At 37.4% G+C, this 20705-nt stretch overlaps 1 protein-coding gene across 2 annotated transcripts in view; it reads right to left on the reverse strand.

Annotated features, from left to right (window-relative positions):
- Positions 1 to 11989: 11989 nt before the first annotated feature.
- Positions 11990 to 20705, reverse strand: part of MYOM2 (myomesin 2) — a 76768-nt gene continuing 68052 nt past the window's right edge. For both annotated transcript variants that reach the window (XM_063150720.1, XM_063150719.1), the window contains 7 exons: positions 19639 to 19677; positions 18895 to 19000; positions 16257 to 16420; positions 15895 to 15931; positions 15750 to 15772; positions 14866 to 14921; positions 11990 to 13084 (listed from right to left, as the gene is read on the reverse strand). In XM_063150720.1, the coding sequence (XP_063006790.1) occupies positions 12758 to 13084; positions 14866 to 14921; positions 15750 to 15772; positions 15895 to 15931; positions 16257 to 16420; positions 18895 to 19000; positions 19639 to 19677 (752 nt within the window). In that variant the 3' untranslated portion in view covers positions 11990 to 12757. The remainder of the gene's footprint in view (positions 13085 to 14865; positions 14922 to 15749; positions 15773 to 15894; positions 15932 to 16256; positions 16421 to 18894; positions 19001 to 19638; positions 19678 to 20705) is intronic.

The following is a 20705-nucleotide window of genomic DNA, read 5'->3' on the forward strand; positions in this document are numbered from 1 at the left end:
TAAAGTAATCTTATTGTGTTCATAAATTATTGACTATCATTCCTCAGGTTGATGATAAAATTACAACCCAGGGATGCTCACCTCACACCCAGTGGGACTTTCTGCAGCCCATCAGAAAGAAGAATCCAGTGTACAGCTGCTTTCTCTTCAACCAGTTCAGCAGCAATCAAGAGTAGGGTTGATTCTAATAAATTGATTTTCTTCGGTCATGTCATGAAGGAACAATCACAAGGGAAAATGGTGGTGGGGAGCAGATTGCAGTTCTAACAAGCACAGTTCCTGTAGCCAGTCTTTTCTGACTCTTTCCTGACACCTCCAAAGAAAGGGGTTCCATAGCAGATAGCTTGCCAAGCTGCTCAGATAATTTGCCAAGTTGCTCCAGGGGCAGCAACCAACTCCAGGATGTTCTTCTTTGGGTGCGTCTGGGGAGATCACACTTGTGAATGATGTGGTTGAAGTGGACAGAATAAGTCCAGTTCTCTTGAGAATTATTAAATGCTCTTGGCTTTCCCTGGCCCTGAAGGGCAAACTTTTCTATTTGCTGCCTCTTCTGGTTCAGGTTCTTTAGCTTTTCTGTGCAACAACCACCGGATTAGAATTGAATTCTCTATGTTTTAAATAAAACCTGAGATACTAGCATCAGTCTAGGACTTCCAAGTCTAAATTATGAGGGGATGCAGTGGAAATTCTGGCCATTGGCAATGTTACATCTCATCGATGGATACGAGGCTTTTTGTACATCTTCTGGTACCATTCAGCCATGATTTTTAGCAGAAATTTGAATTTTATTGTAATAAAAAATAATTAACATTTTTATTTTTACTATGATTTTTGAACAATTTTTATCCATCCTTATCGCAAACACCACTTGAAAGATAAATCATCCTGCTACTGAAATGCAAAATGATTTAATGAGACACAGTACTGTAAACTCTGTCTTGTTCTTGTCAGCCTTTTTCATTATCAAGGGAGTGCAATATCAAATTAGTTTAACTTCTTGACTCAAGAGAATGCAAAGAGCTCACAAATTAAGATTCACCTGCAAGAATGTTTCAGCACCAGGATTAAATGTGAATGCCCAGTTGACTGATAAGCAGATTTTAGCACAGGCGAATAAAGTCCTTGGGGACCAAACCTTTCCAGCGCCCAACAACATGTCACTTCGTATGACCCCATTTGTTTCAATGATATGACAAGCCTGAGACTCAAAATTTCAGCCTGATGATATACAAAGGGCTGCATCCAGCTCAAGGTCCTTAATGATCCCCATTTCTGAATGCAAATACAACTGTACTTGTCACATATCTTTTACAGGGACAAAAGCTTCATTTTGCCTCACCAGTAAGGGAGGAGAGGCCTCATTGCTGTTGAGTTGTACACACTTCAACATGACAGGGTCTCATTCTTTTATTCAAGACCTTGTCCCTAAATCCATGCTCTGGAGAAAGAATTAAGGTATCCCTTCATGTGGCCACACTACATGGGACTACTGCAATAGCCTTGAAGATTTTTACAGCAGGAAGAAAAATCAGTGTCCAGCCTGGACAAAAGAGCTGCAAGCCACCCCTCCTCTCCTAGACAAAACCAAAACAAACAAAAATGCAGTTGACTAGCTAGCATTAAATAACTTGTGATTTAACTAACCTGTATCTATTCAGAAAGACCTGTCTCTCAGCTGCTATTGAAGTTATGTCCCACATGTTAATTGAATCTCACTGTTGAAAATTAGCAAGTTGCTTCCATTTTGAATTCTGTTGCCCTTAAGGAGGGTTGCTTCCTCATAATACCTGGTGTTGAATGTTTATCCATTAGTCATTTATCAAGCAACAGAAGGATGGCTGGACTGTAGCAGTGTGCATATTTTCACATATTTTTTTTTACACGCTTTCATGCATAGTACATCACATAACACAAAGATTTATCTGTCTGTAAAGGTATATGTGCTGTAGACCCTCTGAAAAATGTATCTCTCTAGGGAAGGATATCCCTGACAAAAATTGAGATTTTTATGGTGGATTAGTCACTGTGTAGAAGTACTCACATTCTCTTTAATTTTTTCATTGTAATTTCTTTAAATTTTGACAGAGGCACAGGATCAGTTAGATTGGAGCATATCTTCAAGTTCATCAAGTCCAATCTTTTATCAATCACCACACTTTAAACTAGACCACGGCACTGAATGTCATATCCAGATATTTCTTGAAAGCTTACAGGAATGGTGACTCCACCATTTCCCTAGACAGCCCATTCCAATGCTTTGTAAACCTTACCACGAAGAAATTCTTCCTGTGGTCCAACCTAAGCCTCCCTTTGTTCTGCTTGAGGCCATATTCTCTGGAAGAAGAGGAAAATCCCCACCTTGCTACAACTTCTTTCTAGGTAGTTGTAAAGAGAAACAGATGGGACAAGTTACAAGACATCTATTTTTTCCAAGCTGTTTTTTCAGAGTTTCCTACATTCCAACATGCTAATTTTACTCCAGGTCACAACCTCAATTTTTCAAGAGCTTCAGCTACCCAGGACATTTCTTTCATGACGTTTCTTACACCTGAAGTGCAATATCTTTTCTCTGCTATCCTATCCCCATAATTTTGCTTTTCTGTGAAGAATTTGAAGACTGATCTATTAAAGTTTTTTACTATAAAATGCACTTTTAGTAAATGATAGCTAAGGTTTTGCCACTCTGGGTTGAATAGGAATAATGCAGCAGTAATTACCAAGTTTCTCCAATATGATTCATACTGCACAAGAGTTTATGCACTCAATCAAATACTGGTAAAAAAAATGGAATAATTATATCCCACCTGAAATTAGCCATCAAAATAAAATAGAATTTATAAAAAGGAAAATAAGAGCTATGTGAAATAGCTTCTCTTTGTCTTTCAAATTAGATGTAGGTTAATCACCAAATCATTTATTATAATTCAGAAAAGTAAAGAAAACAGAGTAGAACTTAATAATCAGAAAATAACAGTTAAAATATGCACCTTTTTTGTTTGGTTGGTTTTTTTGTTTGTTTGTTGGTGGTTTTTTTGTTTTGTTTCAAAGGTGAAGTTGCAGCTCTTCACAAAATAACTTATGGCCCCAAAGGCAAGGTAATGAAAACAAAAGAGAAGTTTGAGAGCAAAGTACTTCTAGGGGTAAGAAAAACATATTCTAGATTCTGGAGGTTTGTTTTGTACCATGTCATAAAAGCAAAAGAGACGTAAACACTGAGGTTATGGCCACAATGAGTCACTGAATCGGGGTACAGAGAACCAGGGACACATCAGTGAAACTGGCAGGTCGCAGGATCCCTTATTGTTTTTTCTGTTAAAGATTTTGGCTCTATAAAACCAAAGCAAAAATCTGTATGCAGCTTGACAGATGAAATCACTGCAGAGAGAATGCTGATAGCTGTGCAGCTCCGGCTCTGCCTTATATGATATCCATCCCACTGCCAGTCTACCAGAAATGAACATTTAATCAGGTTATGTAGCCCAAACACAATCTTTATTTTTGGGAGCTCTTTTATTGGTATCTGAACAGCTGGTATAGAGAAGAAACTCTTCAAACTGAACAATTCCCAGCTAGCACCTCCTCAGACAGAAGAGAGTGTCCCACTTTTCACAATGAATAGCAGGTTCAGGTCACCCTACGTATTAAGTTTAGCAGGTCCAGTGCTGCTCAGAGATCCTGAGAAGGGGACAGCAAGGGTTGGCTAGAGCTTGATCTGTGTGCACAGAACCATCAGACACTTTTACCACTAGGAAATCTCTACTCATGTGCAAACTAAAATTTACCAACTTGGCCACATTTACACAGGTTTTGAAGAGGACAGAGAGAGACAACTTTCTTCCTCAGATCCCTTTTCCGGCTCCTTCTCCATTCAATCTGTCATGAATTTAGATCACTCAAAAGAATTGCTGTCAAAGGTATTAGCAAAAGCAATTTTAATATGATGCTGTAAAGCTGTGGTGTAACAAAGTTCCATGACAAAGTTCAATTTTTTACTGCCACAGGTGTTTACTGTACATGAGCTGGTGGTCTATCCAAAATCAATTTGAGCACTGATTCAAAACTTATCAAGACAAAAGTCTGAGCTAGTAATTCAAATCAAAGTTATCATATTGCAAGTTTATGCACAATATTGGTTGCTACCAAAGATCAGTCACTGGTAAAAGCTCTCTCTGTCACAAGTAGAAACCTGGAGAGGTTTCCCAACTCCAGGGGAGATCACCATCATGTAGCCATGCTGCTAAGCAGGGAGAGCTCAAAGAATGCTCATTTAGGCTGTCAATATTATGTAAGGGTCTCCACACTGTGGGTCAAGCTTGTTACCATGTGAACCAGATTCAGCTTACGCTGAAAATGATTGCTCCAGCAAGAAGGATAAGCAATCCTCCAAAGGTTAGCCCAATCTCTAGGGAATGTGTGCTGGTGTTATTCCCAGATTCATTCCTGAAAGGGAAAAGCAGTATGAGTCTTGGTTGCATTTTTCTGGATGGATTAACCCTTAGAGGCTCAACTTGTTTAACTGTTCAGACTAAAGACAAAGGTCTCTTTGGCCACTCAGAATGTCCCTGTCTCTTTAACATAAAAATACAAGATATGTGAAAGAATAAAGACAGATATAAGGAAGCTGCCAATCCTGAAATGCCTGTGGAGCATCTTTAATTACAGTTTGAGGCCTCAGGAGGAGACTTGGGAGCACAGTTACTGTAAAGTCATTAGCCCATGGCATTTTCAATTAAAGCTTGTCAGGCCCAACGAGATGTGCTCTGATGGAAAGGGAATTACTAGCTATGTTCTTTGGAATGAAATAGTCATATATTTTGGCATCAAATGGACATGAGGCCTGATCAGAGCCCATCAGAATGTATTGTGCAGAGCTTGGAAAGTGATGTTTCTGAATCTTACTACTAGCAGGTAAGGATAAGTTTCTGAGAAGGGAAATCATGGCTAATTAAATGGGTTACAATACAGGTGATTTGATATCCTGATTCCAGCTGGGATAAAGTTAATTTTCTTCTTAATAGCTTATAAAGTTCTGTGTTTTGGATTTAGTTTGAGAATAATCTTGATAACACACTGATGTTTTAGTTCCTATAGTACTTACTCTAAATAAAGGACTTTTCAATGTCTCATGCCTTGCCAGCAGGTGTACAAAAAGCTGGGAGGGAGTGTAGCTAGGAAAGCTAACCTGAGCTGGACAAAGGGATATTCCACACCAGAGAATGTCATGCTCAGCTTACAAAACTGGAGGCAATTAGCTGGGGGTTGCTGATTGTTGCCCAGAAAAGGTCTGAACATTGGTGTCAGTATGGGGTGAATAATTGTATTGGGCACCAATTGTTTCTCTTGAATTTTATTCCCCTCTCTTGCTCTCACCCCTTTTCATTAGTAGTACATTTTTTCATTAGTACTACAATTATTAGTAGTAGTAGTGGTATTTTTTTATTTTTAATGATTAAACTGTGATGATATCAACACCCAAAGTTTGCCTTTTCTTTCCCATTCTCCTCCCCCCAAGGGTGAAGAGCTGGGGGATGTGAGCAAGCAGCTCTATGGTGCTTAGTTGCCAGCTGGTGCTAAACCATGGCACTTAATGATGTAGAAGTCAGAGAGGTCTGCAAGAGATATTCTCTGATTTGTGGCAGGACACTTCAGGCAGTCACAAAAGGATGGGACACAGACTCCTGTCATGTGAGTAAGCCTGGAGAAATAAGATTCATAGGAATTTAACTGCCTTTCTAATAAGAGGGCTGTGCATGTAAAACTCGATTGTGTTTAAAGAGAGCACAAAAGCAGGTTTAAGATCTCAGAGTGAAACATGGTTTCCTCTAAGCATGGTTTGCATGCCATGCTTAGAGGAAAAGGTGCATCTGAGAAAAATTGGAATCCCATTGACGAGTCATAAATGCCAGACCGCAGCAGCAGGGGATATGCACCAAGATAAGCAAAAAGAACACACAAGAGCCCAACCTGTTCCTGAAAGGTCAGAACATAACCTTTAACAGCCAAAGCTGACACAGGTGTTTACTGTACGTGACCTGGTGGTCTATCCAAAATCCAAGAAAATTAGGAAGTTTAAGGTTTAAGCCTGAAAAGTTCAGTTATCCCGCAGATGAGTTCAAGTACAAATGTGCCAATTAATCATAACACATTTTCCCCTAAGTTATCCAAAAATTAGTGGAAAGATAATCATTGGTTAATGATAATAAAAAAGCATCACAAACAGGAAATTATATTATCACATACAGATTTCATGTGGCTACTGGTGCTCGGACATCTCAGTTACAAACTCTGAGAAAATTAACCAGTGCTAAGGCATCAGCACTGAACTTAATCAGTTAATACTTTTATTTGTTTGGACTGACCTTAGCAAAGTTTTGGTGCAGGTTAGCTCACACACTCCTAAACAGCTCTTGATCTGAAGTTATCTTGGGTAAGTACTGTCTTCACTTAAGATGATACTGAAGTTTGTGGTGGGCACTAGAAGAGGTAAATGTGGTATGTACAGGGTGTTGGTCTAGGGAATAGAAAAGTAAGTCTTGAAAGCAAGGCTTATTTCTTGGGACAGTTTCTGCCACTAAGGCAGGATTAAATGACAGAGGAAGAAAGATCATATCAAGAAATCACAAAACCTAGAGAGTAACAGAGCTGAACAGAAGGACAACTGGAACTAGTCAAAGAGAACACCAAGGCAGACAGATTCTGGCCCAGAAGCAGGAGTATTCAGAGCTTTTGCCAGTTACTGAGCTGCCTTGGGCAGAGGAACTTGGACTTATCAGAACCACAGAATGGTGCTTCTCCAGCCAGAGGGTGTGTTTTGCCAGCACAACAGAGAAACTGCACAAGGCACATCTTATGGGCTTAGCTAAAGGACACAAACAGACCATGAAAGGCTTATGGCATCCATTGGTTGAGAAGCTGCCACAGAGAGGAGATGAGCAAAAGTAGAAACAATTCCTACACTAACAGCAGCATCACAAACAATAAAAGAGTGGGATGAAGACCTACATATTTAAAAGGCTTGAATTGAATGCAATGTCTTCATGAAGGCCAAGTGATGAGAATCAGCTATAAGTTAGGACCAAGTGACTGATGGAAAACACAAATGCTTCCAGAGACTGAAATAAGATGGATACCACAAAGAAGGCAGAAAATTACAAGAGTTCAGTAGAGGACGATGGCCTGTAAAAACACACCAATAATTCTGGTATTAAGAAAGAAATCTCTAAATAGATTCTTCAACTAAGGACCTAAATTAGACAAAGATGGTGCAGAATTTATCACACCTGACTTCAAACATCAGCCAATGCAATGTCTCCCATCCAAGCAGTTTATACAAAGCTCCCTTTACAGACAGTGGAAAAAATATATGATTCATCTCACTTATTTGAGAGACCTGTTTTAGAATGGCATGGCTTGTGCCCTACTGGTACTTGTTTCTCTCCACTTCCAAGACGGGAGTTTCAGTGATTAGCTCAGATGGAGACATCTGCATGTGGCCTCATAACTCCCAGCCAGGGAGTTGTCTTGTGTTTTACCTCCCATTAAGCACTGTGCAGGAGGTTGATTGCCATTTTCATATGTGGAAGGAATTTTTTTCCCAGGCAGCTAAAGTGGCACATGACTATATGGGGTTCTTTTTCACATACTACCTTGCAATCAGGAGGACTAGCTTTGGGTTGATTTACAATTGTTGGATTGGCTTTTAGTGCACTTCTTTATTCAAAATGGTGCAGTGGAGGTCACCAAGCCAGCACACTAAAATTTTGATCACCATTTGAACTGTGATTTAAAATGGTAAAGAGCTGCACTGGCTCAGTCTTTAACAGAAGCTGTAGTTCTTTCCATCTGCCTCTCTTCTCCATGTTGTGTGCACCAATGTCATTGGATGGGTAATGGCTTCCCACAGAGGCCCTCAGCAGGGTGGAGGGCAGATTCACTCTCAGGATGTGATGGTGTCTTGTGAAATCTGCATTGGGTAACCTTGCTGGATATTTTAGAATACCATGTGGAAGGCTTTAGCTGCAGCTATTAACCATATCACTTCTAACTGCAGTAGAGTGTCTAAATCTCTTTTACCTATCAGATGTCAGCTGTACTATATGAATGTAACAGAGGAGAAACAATAACATAAAAAGAAGTTACATTAACCAAAAATATGGCACATGTTTATTACAAGTTAACAGTCCTTTACTGCACCCACAGGAAGTTGAAATGTTCACAAACAAAATTACGTGAAGACAAGTGCACTATTTTTAAAACACAACAGTCTGATAAACCTTGAGCTACCTGAGGACAAAGCTAGTACTGAGAGTTACAGACACATTCTAATGAGGAATTAAATATTAATCTAGAAGGCTAGTGGTAGTTTCTTACAGGTCTTGACATCACTGAATCTTGCAGAGACAGTACTGAGAGCTAGATCTGTGCTCCTTGCTCACACATCTCACGTTAATTTTAAATGGAATAATCCCTCCGTAAAAACTGAATAAAAATTGTAGGGCATGGGCCTTACAGTATTGGAAACAAGGTTGTGGAAGATGCTAAGTGTGAGAGGCTTGCATTCAGAGCTGGAACTCAAATCTTCCTTCATAAATATGGTTGATACTCTGGGATTTTCATATCCTAAGGAGAACACTTGATCTAAAATGAGTCTTGCAATATTTTACAAGGCATGCTTAACCTCTTAATGTGTGTCATGAAAAGATTAAGAGGCAGTGTTATTGCTTGCAAAATCACCTGCTATTTCCAGGAAACAGTCATCTGCTGGACCTGTCCTTGTCACTGGCATAAGTATAATGCTTTTAATAATCTCCCATTGCCTAAGTGATGTGTTTGAATCAAAATGATGGATATGCTATAGCTGGCAAAACTTTTTAAGAGCTACTTATTTCTATCTTGTTCCTCTGCTGCCATCTAGAGGTTTTATTCTTAGATTTAAAAAAAAGAGAATAAAGTGCTTTATTATATTGCAAAGTTGCCTTTAAAAATTGTCTGCACCTTAACATCACTTAAGGTGCTATTATCACTGAACCTCTGTCTCCATACAAGAGCAGATTAATGAAGTGTGCACAAGCTGTTGAGCTGTGGGATGCAAGTGAGTCTTATGGGCTGAAGTGATATTTATACTAGAGGCAAACACTGTCATAAAAAAAAAAAAAAATTCCTCATAAAAAGCACCTGTAAATTGGCCTTAGGAGTAATTTTCATAAAACCTGTTTTTCAGCAAATAAACAGTAACACATCAAAGCAGCCTCAAAGTAAGCAGGTGCTTGAAGAAAAGGCAGCCTGGCCAGCCTTGCAGCAGGATGCCAACACGACAGGCACAGCCGGGACTTTGGCCTGTCAGCACAACTGGCTGGCATCTTCTGTGCCTCCCGTGACACGGCAGTGATGCTCCATTTCACGCTAGCATTGCCCAGAACGGCACAACACAGAACTCACACAACACAAAACTCACCAGTGAGACAGAAAATCATTCTAATACAAACATTTCTTCTTAAAGGTAACAGAAACAGCCAGTTCACCACAATGGGCTCCTGGCTTTGTAAAAATAATAGATTCACATGCAGTATAAATGAGTCCATCTCCCTTGACCTCAGTGTGAATAGGTTAATTTGGCATCAGACCTTCTCAAGGAAATCTCACCTTCTTGCTTTGCCCCTTCAAATGTTTATTCATTAAACTAATGCTAGCACCAGGTCTGTGGAGGGCAGGTGCAAATGCTAATGTACCTCACCATGTATTTCATCTGAATGCATTACCAGAGCATCCTTTTTGTCCCTTTGATATCCATCCGATTTTATAGCCCCTCCTGGCAACCAAGAGCACGTTGACTCTGAAAAGACAGTTCCTTTTAAACACAGTTGAACCAATTCATTTCCTGGAACTGATAACAAGATTTTTAAATGTGTACAAAGGAACCAAATGTACACTGAACACTGAAATATGGGAAAGAGTTTCTAGGAAGTCCTTAGCCTTTAGAATACAATGTTCCTGTGAATGATAATTTCTGTACTTCAGCAGAGGATTAGCTGTCATAATAAATTATTTCTGTTTGCCTGGAAGGAAATAAGTGAAACTTCCTTAACTAAGAAGGCCAGCAAAAGGTACAGCAGAGATGAGACTAACCTTGTCTCCTGTGCCCAAGGATACCTCTGAAAAGCTGCCATAACATGCAGTAATTTGATAGTGTCAGCTAAAATTAACCTGTGTACTGTAGAAGGAGATAAGAATAATATTAAATTCCTGCTGATACTCACTTTGTATGCTATGGAGACTGGTTCTGATGTTTTGTGAGCCTGCCATAATAAGATTTTGAAAATCTTAAATACCTTTAATAAAAAATTAGAATAGAAAAGAAGAAAATATGGTTTATTTTGTTGAGACTTGCTGAAGTTCTTGTGATGACGGATTGCTATGAAAATATATTTTCTTATTTTGACAGATACAAAGATGGTAAATCCTTACTTTTCTTTGTGTCCTAAAATCTCCTAATTTAACTACTTCATATTAGTACCATGTTCTTCAGTCATTAAACATCTTGGACACTTTCATTCAATGACCAGATGCAGAACGTGGGTACCAAACCAGTTTTCACCCCAAAAAATTATTTTTTATCACCATTCAGTATAATTTCTGAATGTTTAAACTGTATTTAAATATAAACTCACTGTTCATTGGCTCTGGGTACAAAAATATTTCAAAAATATTTTTATTTAAAATCAAATAATCTTTTAATAAAGTGTAATCAAAGGCTATTTCCTTTCCAGAGCTGGCCTGTAGTTTTGTATCATGACTACTTACAGATATCAGCGACTTGCAAAGGAAGTTTGCAGTCCTTGGAGAATTTGAAAGTACAGTGAATCCATTCTCGTCATTACTTGTTCAAACCATCAAGTTCCTAACTAGTTTATACTACCATGCCCTCAATCCCTCCTTGACTACTGAAAATTAGGATAAAATTTAAGAAAGGGAGAGAACTTCTCAAATCTAGCATTTAACAAGCTCATGTGAGAGTCAGGATGCCTAGGTCTAGTCTCTTTTTCTTCTGTCTTTCAGATGTGTGCTCCAACCTACTGCATCTGACATATGGTAAGTTGGTTTCTCATTTCATCTGCTTTTCATCTTTCTCCAAAACAAAAACCATAGTGGTTCAAGTGAATTGGGTTCCAGACAAAGCAATGAAAGGTCTGTGTCAGTGAGACAAAAATTGAAAAAAAATTAAATAAAGGAAACCCTGAAATTAAATTTGTTCCAAAACTGTCAATTTCCTTGGGATTTTTTCAGTTTGTCTGCTGGGGTGGGAGGGAGGGAGAAGTCAGAACAATTGTTTCTATATTTCCCACACTTACGATCAGAAGCTGAAACTCAGAGTGAAAGACTCAACATCAACTTTCAGCAGTGACCCTGAAACACAAATTTCTAATCTGGTCACTTGTGCCGAACTCTTTCATTCAGTTTCTTCAGTGAAGATTTTGCAGTGCCAATTCTTCATGTGACCCCTCATCCAAGCTCCCATCTCCCACAATTCTCCCTTTTCATCTCATTTATCCTAGAGACTGGAAGAAGTCACAAGAGAGGAGGGCTGCCTTCAATGCCTATCATTAATGTTACTTACCATCAGAACTCTCTGCTGGAAGCTGCTTAGCAAGGAACAAAACTTCTTCTAGGTACAGAGGTGGTTTCTATTGAACAGAGAACCTGATGCAAAAAAGCCATCCCTGCAAACACTCAATTATGTATCATGTGAGAGATATGTGAGCAATTGATGCCCATCCTATTTGAATGTTTCACAATAAAAATGTGTTGGAAATTTTGCCTAGAAGAGCATCACTTCACACATGGAAGAGCTCCCTTGTTCTTTTCACTGAGAGGAGAATCAAAGACATAATTATTTTAAGTGACTGAATTGTATATATATCTTCTAGTGCCAGTTTAAGCTTGACCTGTATTGTAAAAAGTAAAATTAATGTTGCAAGTGCCACTCAGTGACTGTGATTAACCATAATTTGCATTCTTTATTGAAAGTCGATAGTCTGCATGCTACCAGCTGTGAAATTGTGCAATAAGCAATAATTAAACAATGAAGAAGAGTAAATAGAACTAGTTAGGCATGATTTGGAGTAGTGAGTAGCAAAGGTGACTTTTAAAGTTTTATTAGCACAGAGCAGGAATACAAAATACAACCATGTGATCTATGGTTCAGTGAGTAAAGAGTGAACATTTGTAAAAGTCTACTAAAGTCACATCTACTAAAGTCACACAATTGATAGAACAAGAGTATCACTACTGAAGCAAGACTATACACTAAACTTACAGGACACTAAGGGCTTCAAAGCCCAAAGGACCATCTCTGAATATCTATCTAACTGCAGTTCACCACCTTTACTGGCAGGACATTTGTTCTCAGAGGCTTGTTGGATTGCCTGGACTTTGGGGTTTTTTGCAGAGGATTGACAAGTGTGAAAATAAAAGTTTACTGCAGGTTTGTAGGTTTTGGAACTTGCCATTTCATATGGGAACCCCTGGCAGGAATTTGTCTTTTCACTGTTTGTAAGTCTTACTGAATTATATGCATTCAAAATGAGATTGTTGCAGATGTGTACAGCACCACTGCACAGCTACCTCCCTAAGCAAACTTAAAAACTCAGTTTCCCTTTGGACATTACCAACTAATTTTGTGTGGCAATAGCTCAAATACAGCTCATGTGTTCTATACATTTGTCAAACATAGAATGAAGCTTCACTTGTTACAGAATCTTCATTTGCCCTCAGGTTTGAGGACTTCTTCTGATGGTGGTATTGGCCTAGGTTTAGCAAGTTGGCCAGGCTTAATTTCAGGCATTTTTTCACCATGTCTGTACACACTTACAGTGACATCCACTGTTTCCCCACCATACTTGTTCTTGACATGGATGCTGTATTTGCCTGAATCTTCTGAAGTCACCCCCTTGATGGTTAAACTGGCATATTTCCCCTGTTCCAGTGAATATGCATAGTGCTCATCAATTTCAAAGGCCTTGTCATTCTTGAACCAAACCACTTCAGGGTCAGGATTTCCAAATACAGTACAGGTCAGATTCAGTGTCTGAGGGAGATAAACAGAAGTTTGAGATCAGTACTTGTTTAACCTCTGTATTATTTTTAGGCATTTTTTATTCTTAGCTAATTAAACTAAGACATGATATCATATTCTTGAGGACTGAAAAGTAAAGTCCCTAATATGTATTCTTCCCTTGATTCAGACTTTCCACCATCTCACCAGTAACTGTGATACAGTAATAGCCTCAGGGTTGCAGTGTCTGAAGATGGTAAGCTGGACTGTCATTGCAGTCCTGCCTGCAGGAGACTCCTGACAACCCATTAGTCTGACATGAGGTTCAGGCAATGATAGTTTTAAAAACATCCTTGAAGCTTCCCTGTACACAGCAGGGAGGAGAACTGAGCAAATCTTTTCTGACCAAGGCCTCCTGAGGTTATTGCTTGAGATGATTAAAAAAAAAATTCACTTAAAAATAGAATACATAACATGAATCACTGGACATCGATTCCAGGTGTGGCTGACTGGAAAAGTAGAAATACTTTATGAAGAATAAATAATACATAAATACTGGTAAAATGCTCTTAAAATCATAGAATGGTTTGGGTTAGAAGGGACCCTAAATATCATCTGCTTGCCATCCCCCTGCCATGGGGAGGGACATCTTCCACAGGCAGGGACACCTTTCACTAGACGGGGTTGCTCACAGTCCTGTCCAACCTGGCCATGTGTTACATGCATGTGAAGCGTATTCAGAAAATAGCTGACATTATTGAATGGACCATCCTGGCATTTCTCAATGACTGAACTGAGATTTGAGGAGCTTGTAAAATTTTCATGAGGATTCTTCCAAATTTTTATAGATATACTGCTGAACCCAATTTTGACCACCCTCTAAATGTGTGTGTGTAAACTTCATGTATTTAGGTACGGTGATCACAGAAAAAAAAAGGGAAGAAACATCTTAAAACTCACTGCACAAAATTTGGCCCTAGATAAAGTCACCTTAAGAATTCAACATATGTGGCATTGTGTTAGAAAAGAAAACAGGAAAAAATAAAACAAAGAAAAACCCTGCCGTTAACAACCCCAAACTGACAATTTCTACCAGAATTGTTCCTTATATTCTCTCCACGTTCCCTTTCAGGGAATGAACATACTTGAGGAATGTTTTTCTTGATTGACAATGACTGAATAGGTGTGATATAACTCAGAGTAAAAATAAAACAGGAAGAAGTTTTCAGTGATCAAAAGCCACATATGTTAACAAATAGAAGTGGTCTTTGACAATTCATGCATCTGAAGTCAGAATGCTGAAGGAAGATTTACATACTAGGGGTACAATGTAGTGGCAAGCTAAGTCAGTGGGCATTCTTGAAGTGATATTGTGTAGGAGGCAAAGTTAACTAATAGCATACAGGAACTAGACTTACTATAAAATATTTAAAGGACTGATGAGGCAAACACAAAACCAAAATTTTGGGAAAATAACCTTGTGTCTAATAGAGTGAGTTTTATTCTTTCAGTCCTTTTTGGAACATAAGCAACATTAAATTACTATTGCTTTCAAAAGTCATGTCATTTAAGAGAAATTAACAATTAAATCATAATAATTAATCAAGTCTCAGTAGGTCGGTATTAAAAACTTATCAGATATATTCCACAGTCATTTTAGATAATTTGGGTCTATTCTACTTATGAAATTATAGATTTGAACTAAAAATAAAATTATTCTCCTGCTTTCAGTTTCATGAAACCATTTGCATTCCCTCACCTCTTGATATCAAAGAACACCTCTCACTGCTCAGCATAACAAAAGCTGTCCTTACCTTCCCATCCATTATGGTAACGACATCAGGCAAACCACCAATGACTTTACCACGATCTAGGGGTTAAAGAAAAATATGGTATTCATATGAAGTTTAGACCTCAAAATTACTCATTTCTTAATGATTTTGGAGTCATGACTCATGGCTTTTTTTCTGCCTTTTTTTTTAATCTTTAAAAAAAAACAATTTTTGTGATATTCTGGGAGGGGTTTAATATGTTGCACAGTCAGTCCCTTTAGATTTTTTTGGCCAAGATTTTGCTACAGCATTCTAAACTGATACACATAACAACCTTGAAGGTACTGCTGAGCTTGACAGTTTATGTTTTGGGCCCAGAGCAAAGTAAGGAGGGTGCTTTTAGCATCTTAGTGGTATCCAAAGTCCAAGAAAAATTTGTTCTGCCACAGACTTTGTGGGCAGAAGCATCATGTCACCACCAGGGAATTGATATAATTTCCAGTACTCCTACAGTCCCTAACTGTAATGAGCTTCCCCACAGTGTGGGCCTCAGCAAGCAGTGCAGAACAGGCAGCAGCAGGCAATTTTTCACTTAATAGATAGATCCCAATATTCAGTATTCTCAGAAGCTTTCAGACTCAACACCTCCTTGTACAACACACAATTCACATTTCACCAAATCTCTGCAGACACAAGAAGATACAGTGGAGGCTTACAAAATATGTGAAGTGTTTAGTGCATTTCCATCTCAATTAAAGACAACTAAATCCACAAATTACTATTGTTATTGCAATATATTGTGCTAACACAGAATTTCTGCAGCCACAGAACTCAGTAAGTTATGGCAGCATATCATGATGAATGCTTTAAAAAGAACACTAGATCACATTGTAAAACACCTATGATAAAATGTAAAATAAACTTACTCTTCTCAGCAAAAGCAGCTGCCCTAAAGTTGTTGAGAAAAAAAGAGAAACATACAATGTTATTGATGAAATTAATAATAAAATATATTTTGACACAGCTGACACTGATGGTACGGCATTAAAATACAAAAGATGCAGCACTTACTTGAGTCGCTGGAACTCTTCATATGCTTCATCAAAAGCTGTAACCAAACAATTGAGAGAGTTTTTTTTCATGAACATAACTTGCATTGGGGCTCAATAAACATTTAAACACATTCCCATGCTAAAATCCCTTTTAAAACCTGTACAGTGTCACACAGTAGCACAATTAGAAACCAGACCCTTGAAAACTAATGCAGCAGGTGTTGAAAACAGATACAAGACTAAAAAGATAATAACAGTTACAAAACTTACCTATGACTGGTTTTGATCAAAGACTCACTGTTTTTATAGTAATTCTTCTATTTCCAATAAAATCTGCATAATCTATGAAAAGGCACAACAAATCTGATCTTATAAATATACCTTGCCCAGACAGATCAAGTGTGCGTTTGAAGGTTTCCTTGCCGCCAAAGATTTCAAAGGTGTAGTTCCCCTTATCCTTTTCAGTGGGTTCACTTATCTGCAACCAGGCAACATCTTCTCCACCTCCAATCTTCATCTTTTCACCAGAAGAAATCTTAGATTCCCTGGGGGGTAAAAAAAAAAAGGTTTGTAGAGATGAATTTGAGTCTTTTCCTGTATGTTGTCCATAGGAAACCATCTATAAAAAAGTCACAAATGATAACATTTGTATTCCTAAGCTATAGATAGATTGCAACTAATGGGCTCATTTTTCCAGAATACTCTTTGCTTCCGGGAGGGAGTATCTAACACTTTGAAAATATTAGCTTGAGTTTTCATTTCTAAGATTCATCTGTTCACCCTTTTCTCATTCTCCTACCCTCCTCACACAGAGCTAAGGAAGGAAAGATGTATTTCATTAACTTCAAAAATCAATTTAAAAAAGGTTTGTGTAAAATTACTCTTGCACGAAGTTAAAGTATGTTTTTGGTTTTTAAAAAAACAAGAAAAAATTTATTAACTGTAGATAAGTAATAAAAACTTTTAAAAAACAATGACATTAGCTTGACTTATCATCACTTCCTAGTTAAGGAAAAAGGAAAAGCTCTGCAGATTCAGATCAAGTGGTCTCCTTGTCCACAATCTGTCAGGAACAGAGGAAATAGAAGAAGCTATTTAATGAGAGCATATAAACCACACCATTTTCAATGGCTCAAGGAGAACTTCCTTCTTTCACTCATTACCTACTGAAATACTTCTTTCCATTCTTCCTCCCCAAGCATCTTTAGCTGGAATTTTTTATAAATTAGGTCAGTTTTAGCTTTTTCTTGATCACTCATTTTATTTGACTACACAGAAGTGATTTGACTTCATAGCTAGAATTATTTTGATGGTGAAAAAGTATTTTTACCATTTTCCTTTCTTTAAGACAACTTCATTGAGTTCAGCCTACCAAATTAGATTTCTGGATAGAAATGGCTATATATTAGAAAATATTACATGTAAAGTTTCTCACCATGCCCTGAGTAGATGATGAATACTAGGTCTAGGACTTGTATTGTATTTCATGCTACGCAGAACAGTGGATAATTAAATGCTAATGAGAAATTTACATGGTGGGAAAAAAATTAAAATAATGGGTTGTGTAGCATTTTAATTATTCCAGGAAAAAAAATTTGCTATAACTCCATTTAAAGGAGATTGGAGGTTGGGACAGATGGATTGGTCATTTGGTTGGTTGGTTTTGGTCTTTTACCTTTAACAGCTCTGATTATAGTCATTGCATTCATGTAAGAATTGAAATTTTATTCTTTCAGAATCTCTGTTCAATGATCTCCAAGACAATCAAAGTGTAAGACATTATAAAATCTCAAATAATCAGGGGGTTCTCTATGTAAATGTAAATGCAAATGTAAATGTCAATGCAAATGTAAATGTAAATGTAAATGTAAATGTAAATGTAAATAATATAAATATACTATTTATAATAATATTATATTTCCATTTTAGCCATGTAGCATTCTTTACTTTTATACTTCTATGAAATGGATAGTAAAATAGCCTGTCACTTTTAAAACTCAAGCAGATACAGTAAAAGGCAGAAGCAAATGTTTTTTCTTTTCCTTGTCATCACACTCATATCACTATTATGAAAGAAGAACAACTTTGTAAATACATAGTCTGAGATATAAATACAGTTGCACAGCCTTGCAGAAGCGTTCTTGAGCTCCCTGAATGTGATAATTGATGCCTTGATTGTGTTCCTGTCTTCATAGAAAGCATTGCAAATCTAGGACAACACATTGATAAGCCAGACTATTCCTGTCTGAGTCAGACCAGTTCACTGAAGAATGTGGAAGGTGAAACTTCTTGAAATGTTTTAAAATCCTTTCAAATATTAACTGCAGTTTCAAACAACTGAGGGCTTGACATAACAAAACATTTGAACACATATTTACCTGTAAATAGATTATTTGACTGTCTCCAAAGTCAAAGATTAATGTAACATGAGAGTGGAAAACTATTAGCAACTTTAAAGCTCATTTTCAGCCATAATCTCAGCTCTGAGGATTATTCTCAAGGTATCCTGCGCCCATTGAATATCTTTTCCAAGAAGATTATCAAAATTAAAATATTTTTGGTTACTTAAGACTGTATCAGTTTGGAAAAAAATAATTCTAATACAAGCTTTTATTAAACTGTGAGTGCAGATCCTTGGTATTCACCTAGAACTGGATGAGAGTTTCATTCACTTTAGAGAAAGGGCAGCCTTGAATCAGAAACTTTGCCCAAATATTTTGCTATTTTTTAACCAGTCAGATAATACAATAGAAGACAAACAGCCCTGTGTTGAATAAGAGAACACAATACAGTAAATTCCTTTTTACTGTCTGTTACACCCCTCCTGAGGGTGCTGGACAAGCCTTTTAATATTTCTTTTATCTTATGTACTTTCCATGTTGAAAGAGAATATATTGTTCTGGAACGAGAAATTCATTATTGTATTCCAATTCATGAATTAATGCCATGGAATAGTAAATATTAAATTGTAAAGACAGCATTTTTTCTCAAATAAAATTGAAAAAATATTCTCATCTACCTGTGGCTCCAGCTGACTTTCATTTCTTCATTGTAGTATTTCAAGAAACACTGGAGCCTTATTCCTTCCTCAGTGCAAAGAATCTTCAGTGGAGAGGCTGACTTACCTAGATTAAATAGAGAATATGTGGATCAAATAAGAGAGAGAGTGGAATGAACAGGAAATGGAGAAGTGGATTATTTGTGCTGTCTGGACAAAAGAAAATTCAAGACCTGGGTCATGATTTTCAAGTATCACAGGGACAATTGCCATTGCTGATTTATATCAGGTGAAAGTTCAGTGTAAGTTTATGAGTTTATTGCCATATACAAGCATCATGACTGGCAAGATCCATTGTTAAATAATAATCTAATCACGTAATTTCCATGAAAGAGTAGTATAATGATTCTATTTGCATAAAAATTTTATTCTTGTGAAAACCCTGTTCTTTTAGGGGAACAGATTCAGAACCTCCTTCTCTCTCTATCAAGGCTCACTTACTGATGGAAAGTAGGAAGAAAATTATTGCTGCAATAATTTCACAGTATCTAAACCAAACAAGCCAGGTGAAATAATACTTTATTCCCTTTTAATAGTGACAATTAGCAAGGTCAAAACTGCCTGTTCAGAAAATTATTAATGCCCATAATAATATACCATTGGGACTCTCAGTGATTTCCCACTTAAAATAAAAGTTTTCTGTCTCAGCCTCACGTGACTTCAAAATAAAAAACTACACAAAAATTTAAGACAGCATTTACTTACCACTCATTCCACTCAATGCTAGCATTATATCATCATAAACTGCAGAGAGAAAGAAAAAAAAAAAGGAAGAAAATGTACCATCAAATTTCAATCAGAATATATCTTCTTTTATGTTCAGTTTAATTAAAGCAATATGGGAAATCTTCACATCCTTAAGCAAAGAAAACCATTAAATTGCAACAGGTGTAAAAGAGAAATTGGAAACTGTCTGTGTACAGCATATGAATTCTGTGCTATGTCACTCAGTATCTCAGCCTTTTGTGGAGTCAGCTGTCTGGCGCCAAATCTTTGTCTCTCTCCCTTAGGCCAGCAAAAAGAAAAAAAGTCATTAAAACTGAATAGTTCACATTCAAAGGAGAGTGCAAGTTAAAAAAAAATTATCTCATTCTTGGCAAAAACAGTTTCACCTTCTCGCTGTAGGGTGGCATTTGACAGAAATGAAGTCCTTTAATAGCAAGTGAAATACAGCAGGTATCATATCAAGCTTTTGAAATATCACAGAGCTGATGGGTTTGCAGCAGGAGAGAACCCCAGAGACAAGGGCATGAGAGTGAGAGACCCTTTCATAGCAGAAGAATCATATTGAATGACACCACTATAGTCTAAAGAATGTATAGCCAAGTCTGAAGGATGCTTACTCAACACTGGTGAATTTTTAAAAAAATAGTAGACAGAGAAACGTGTGAAGTTCAGAAAATACTACATATATATTTGTTCTGTATTGATTTGTATGTGCACATTTTTGTCTCAGCTAAAAAAATCATGATACAGATCCATAATTTTTTGCAATCTCCAGTATGCTTCAACTGACACCTTGACATAAAGACATGAATTGCTTATTATATATATCTTACATTACAGGTGTCTGAGAAGGTAGGGTTATGTTAACCATACTGTCTGAATGAGGCTGGAGGTTTTTTTTCTGAGAAAATAATGGGCAGAATTTATGCAAAAGAAAAACACCTGAGAGACTCTCAATTGATAATACAGCCTTCTGCAATAAATCACAGCTTAAAACTTCAGCTTGATACTCATCTTTTCCTCTTGTTACAGATACTTCCTCCATC

Source organism: Melospiza melodia, chromosome 3 (assembly GCF_035770615.1).
Source record: "Melospiza melodia melodia isolate bMelMel2 chromosome 3, bMelMel2.pri, whole genome shotgun sequence".
In the NCBI taxonomy this organism is placed as follows: Eukaryota; Metazoa; Chordata; class Aves; order Passeriformes; family Passerellidae; genus Melospiza; species Melospiza melodia.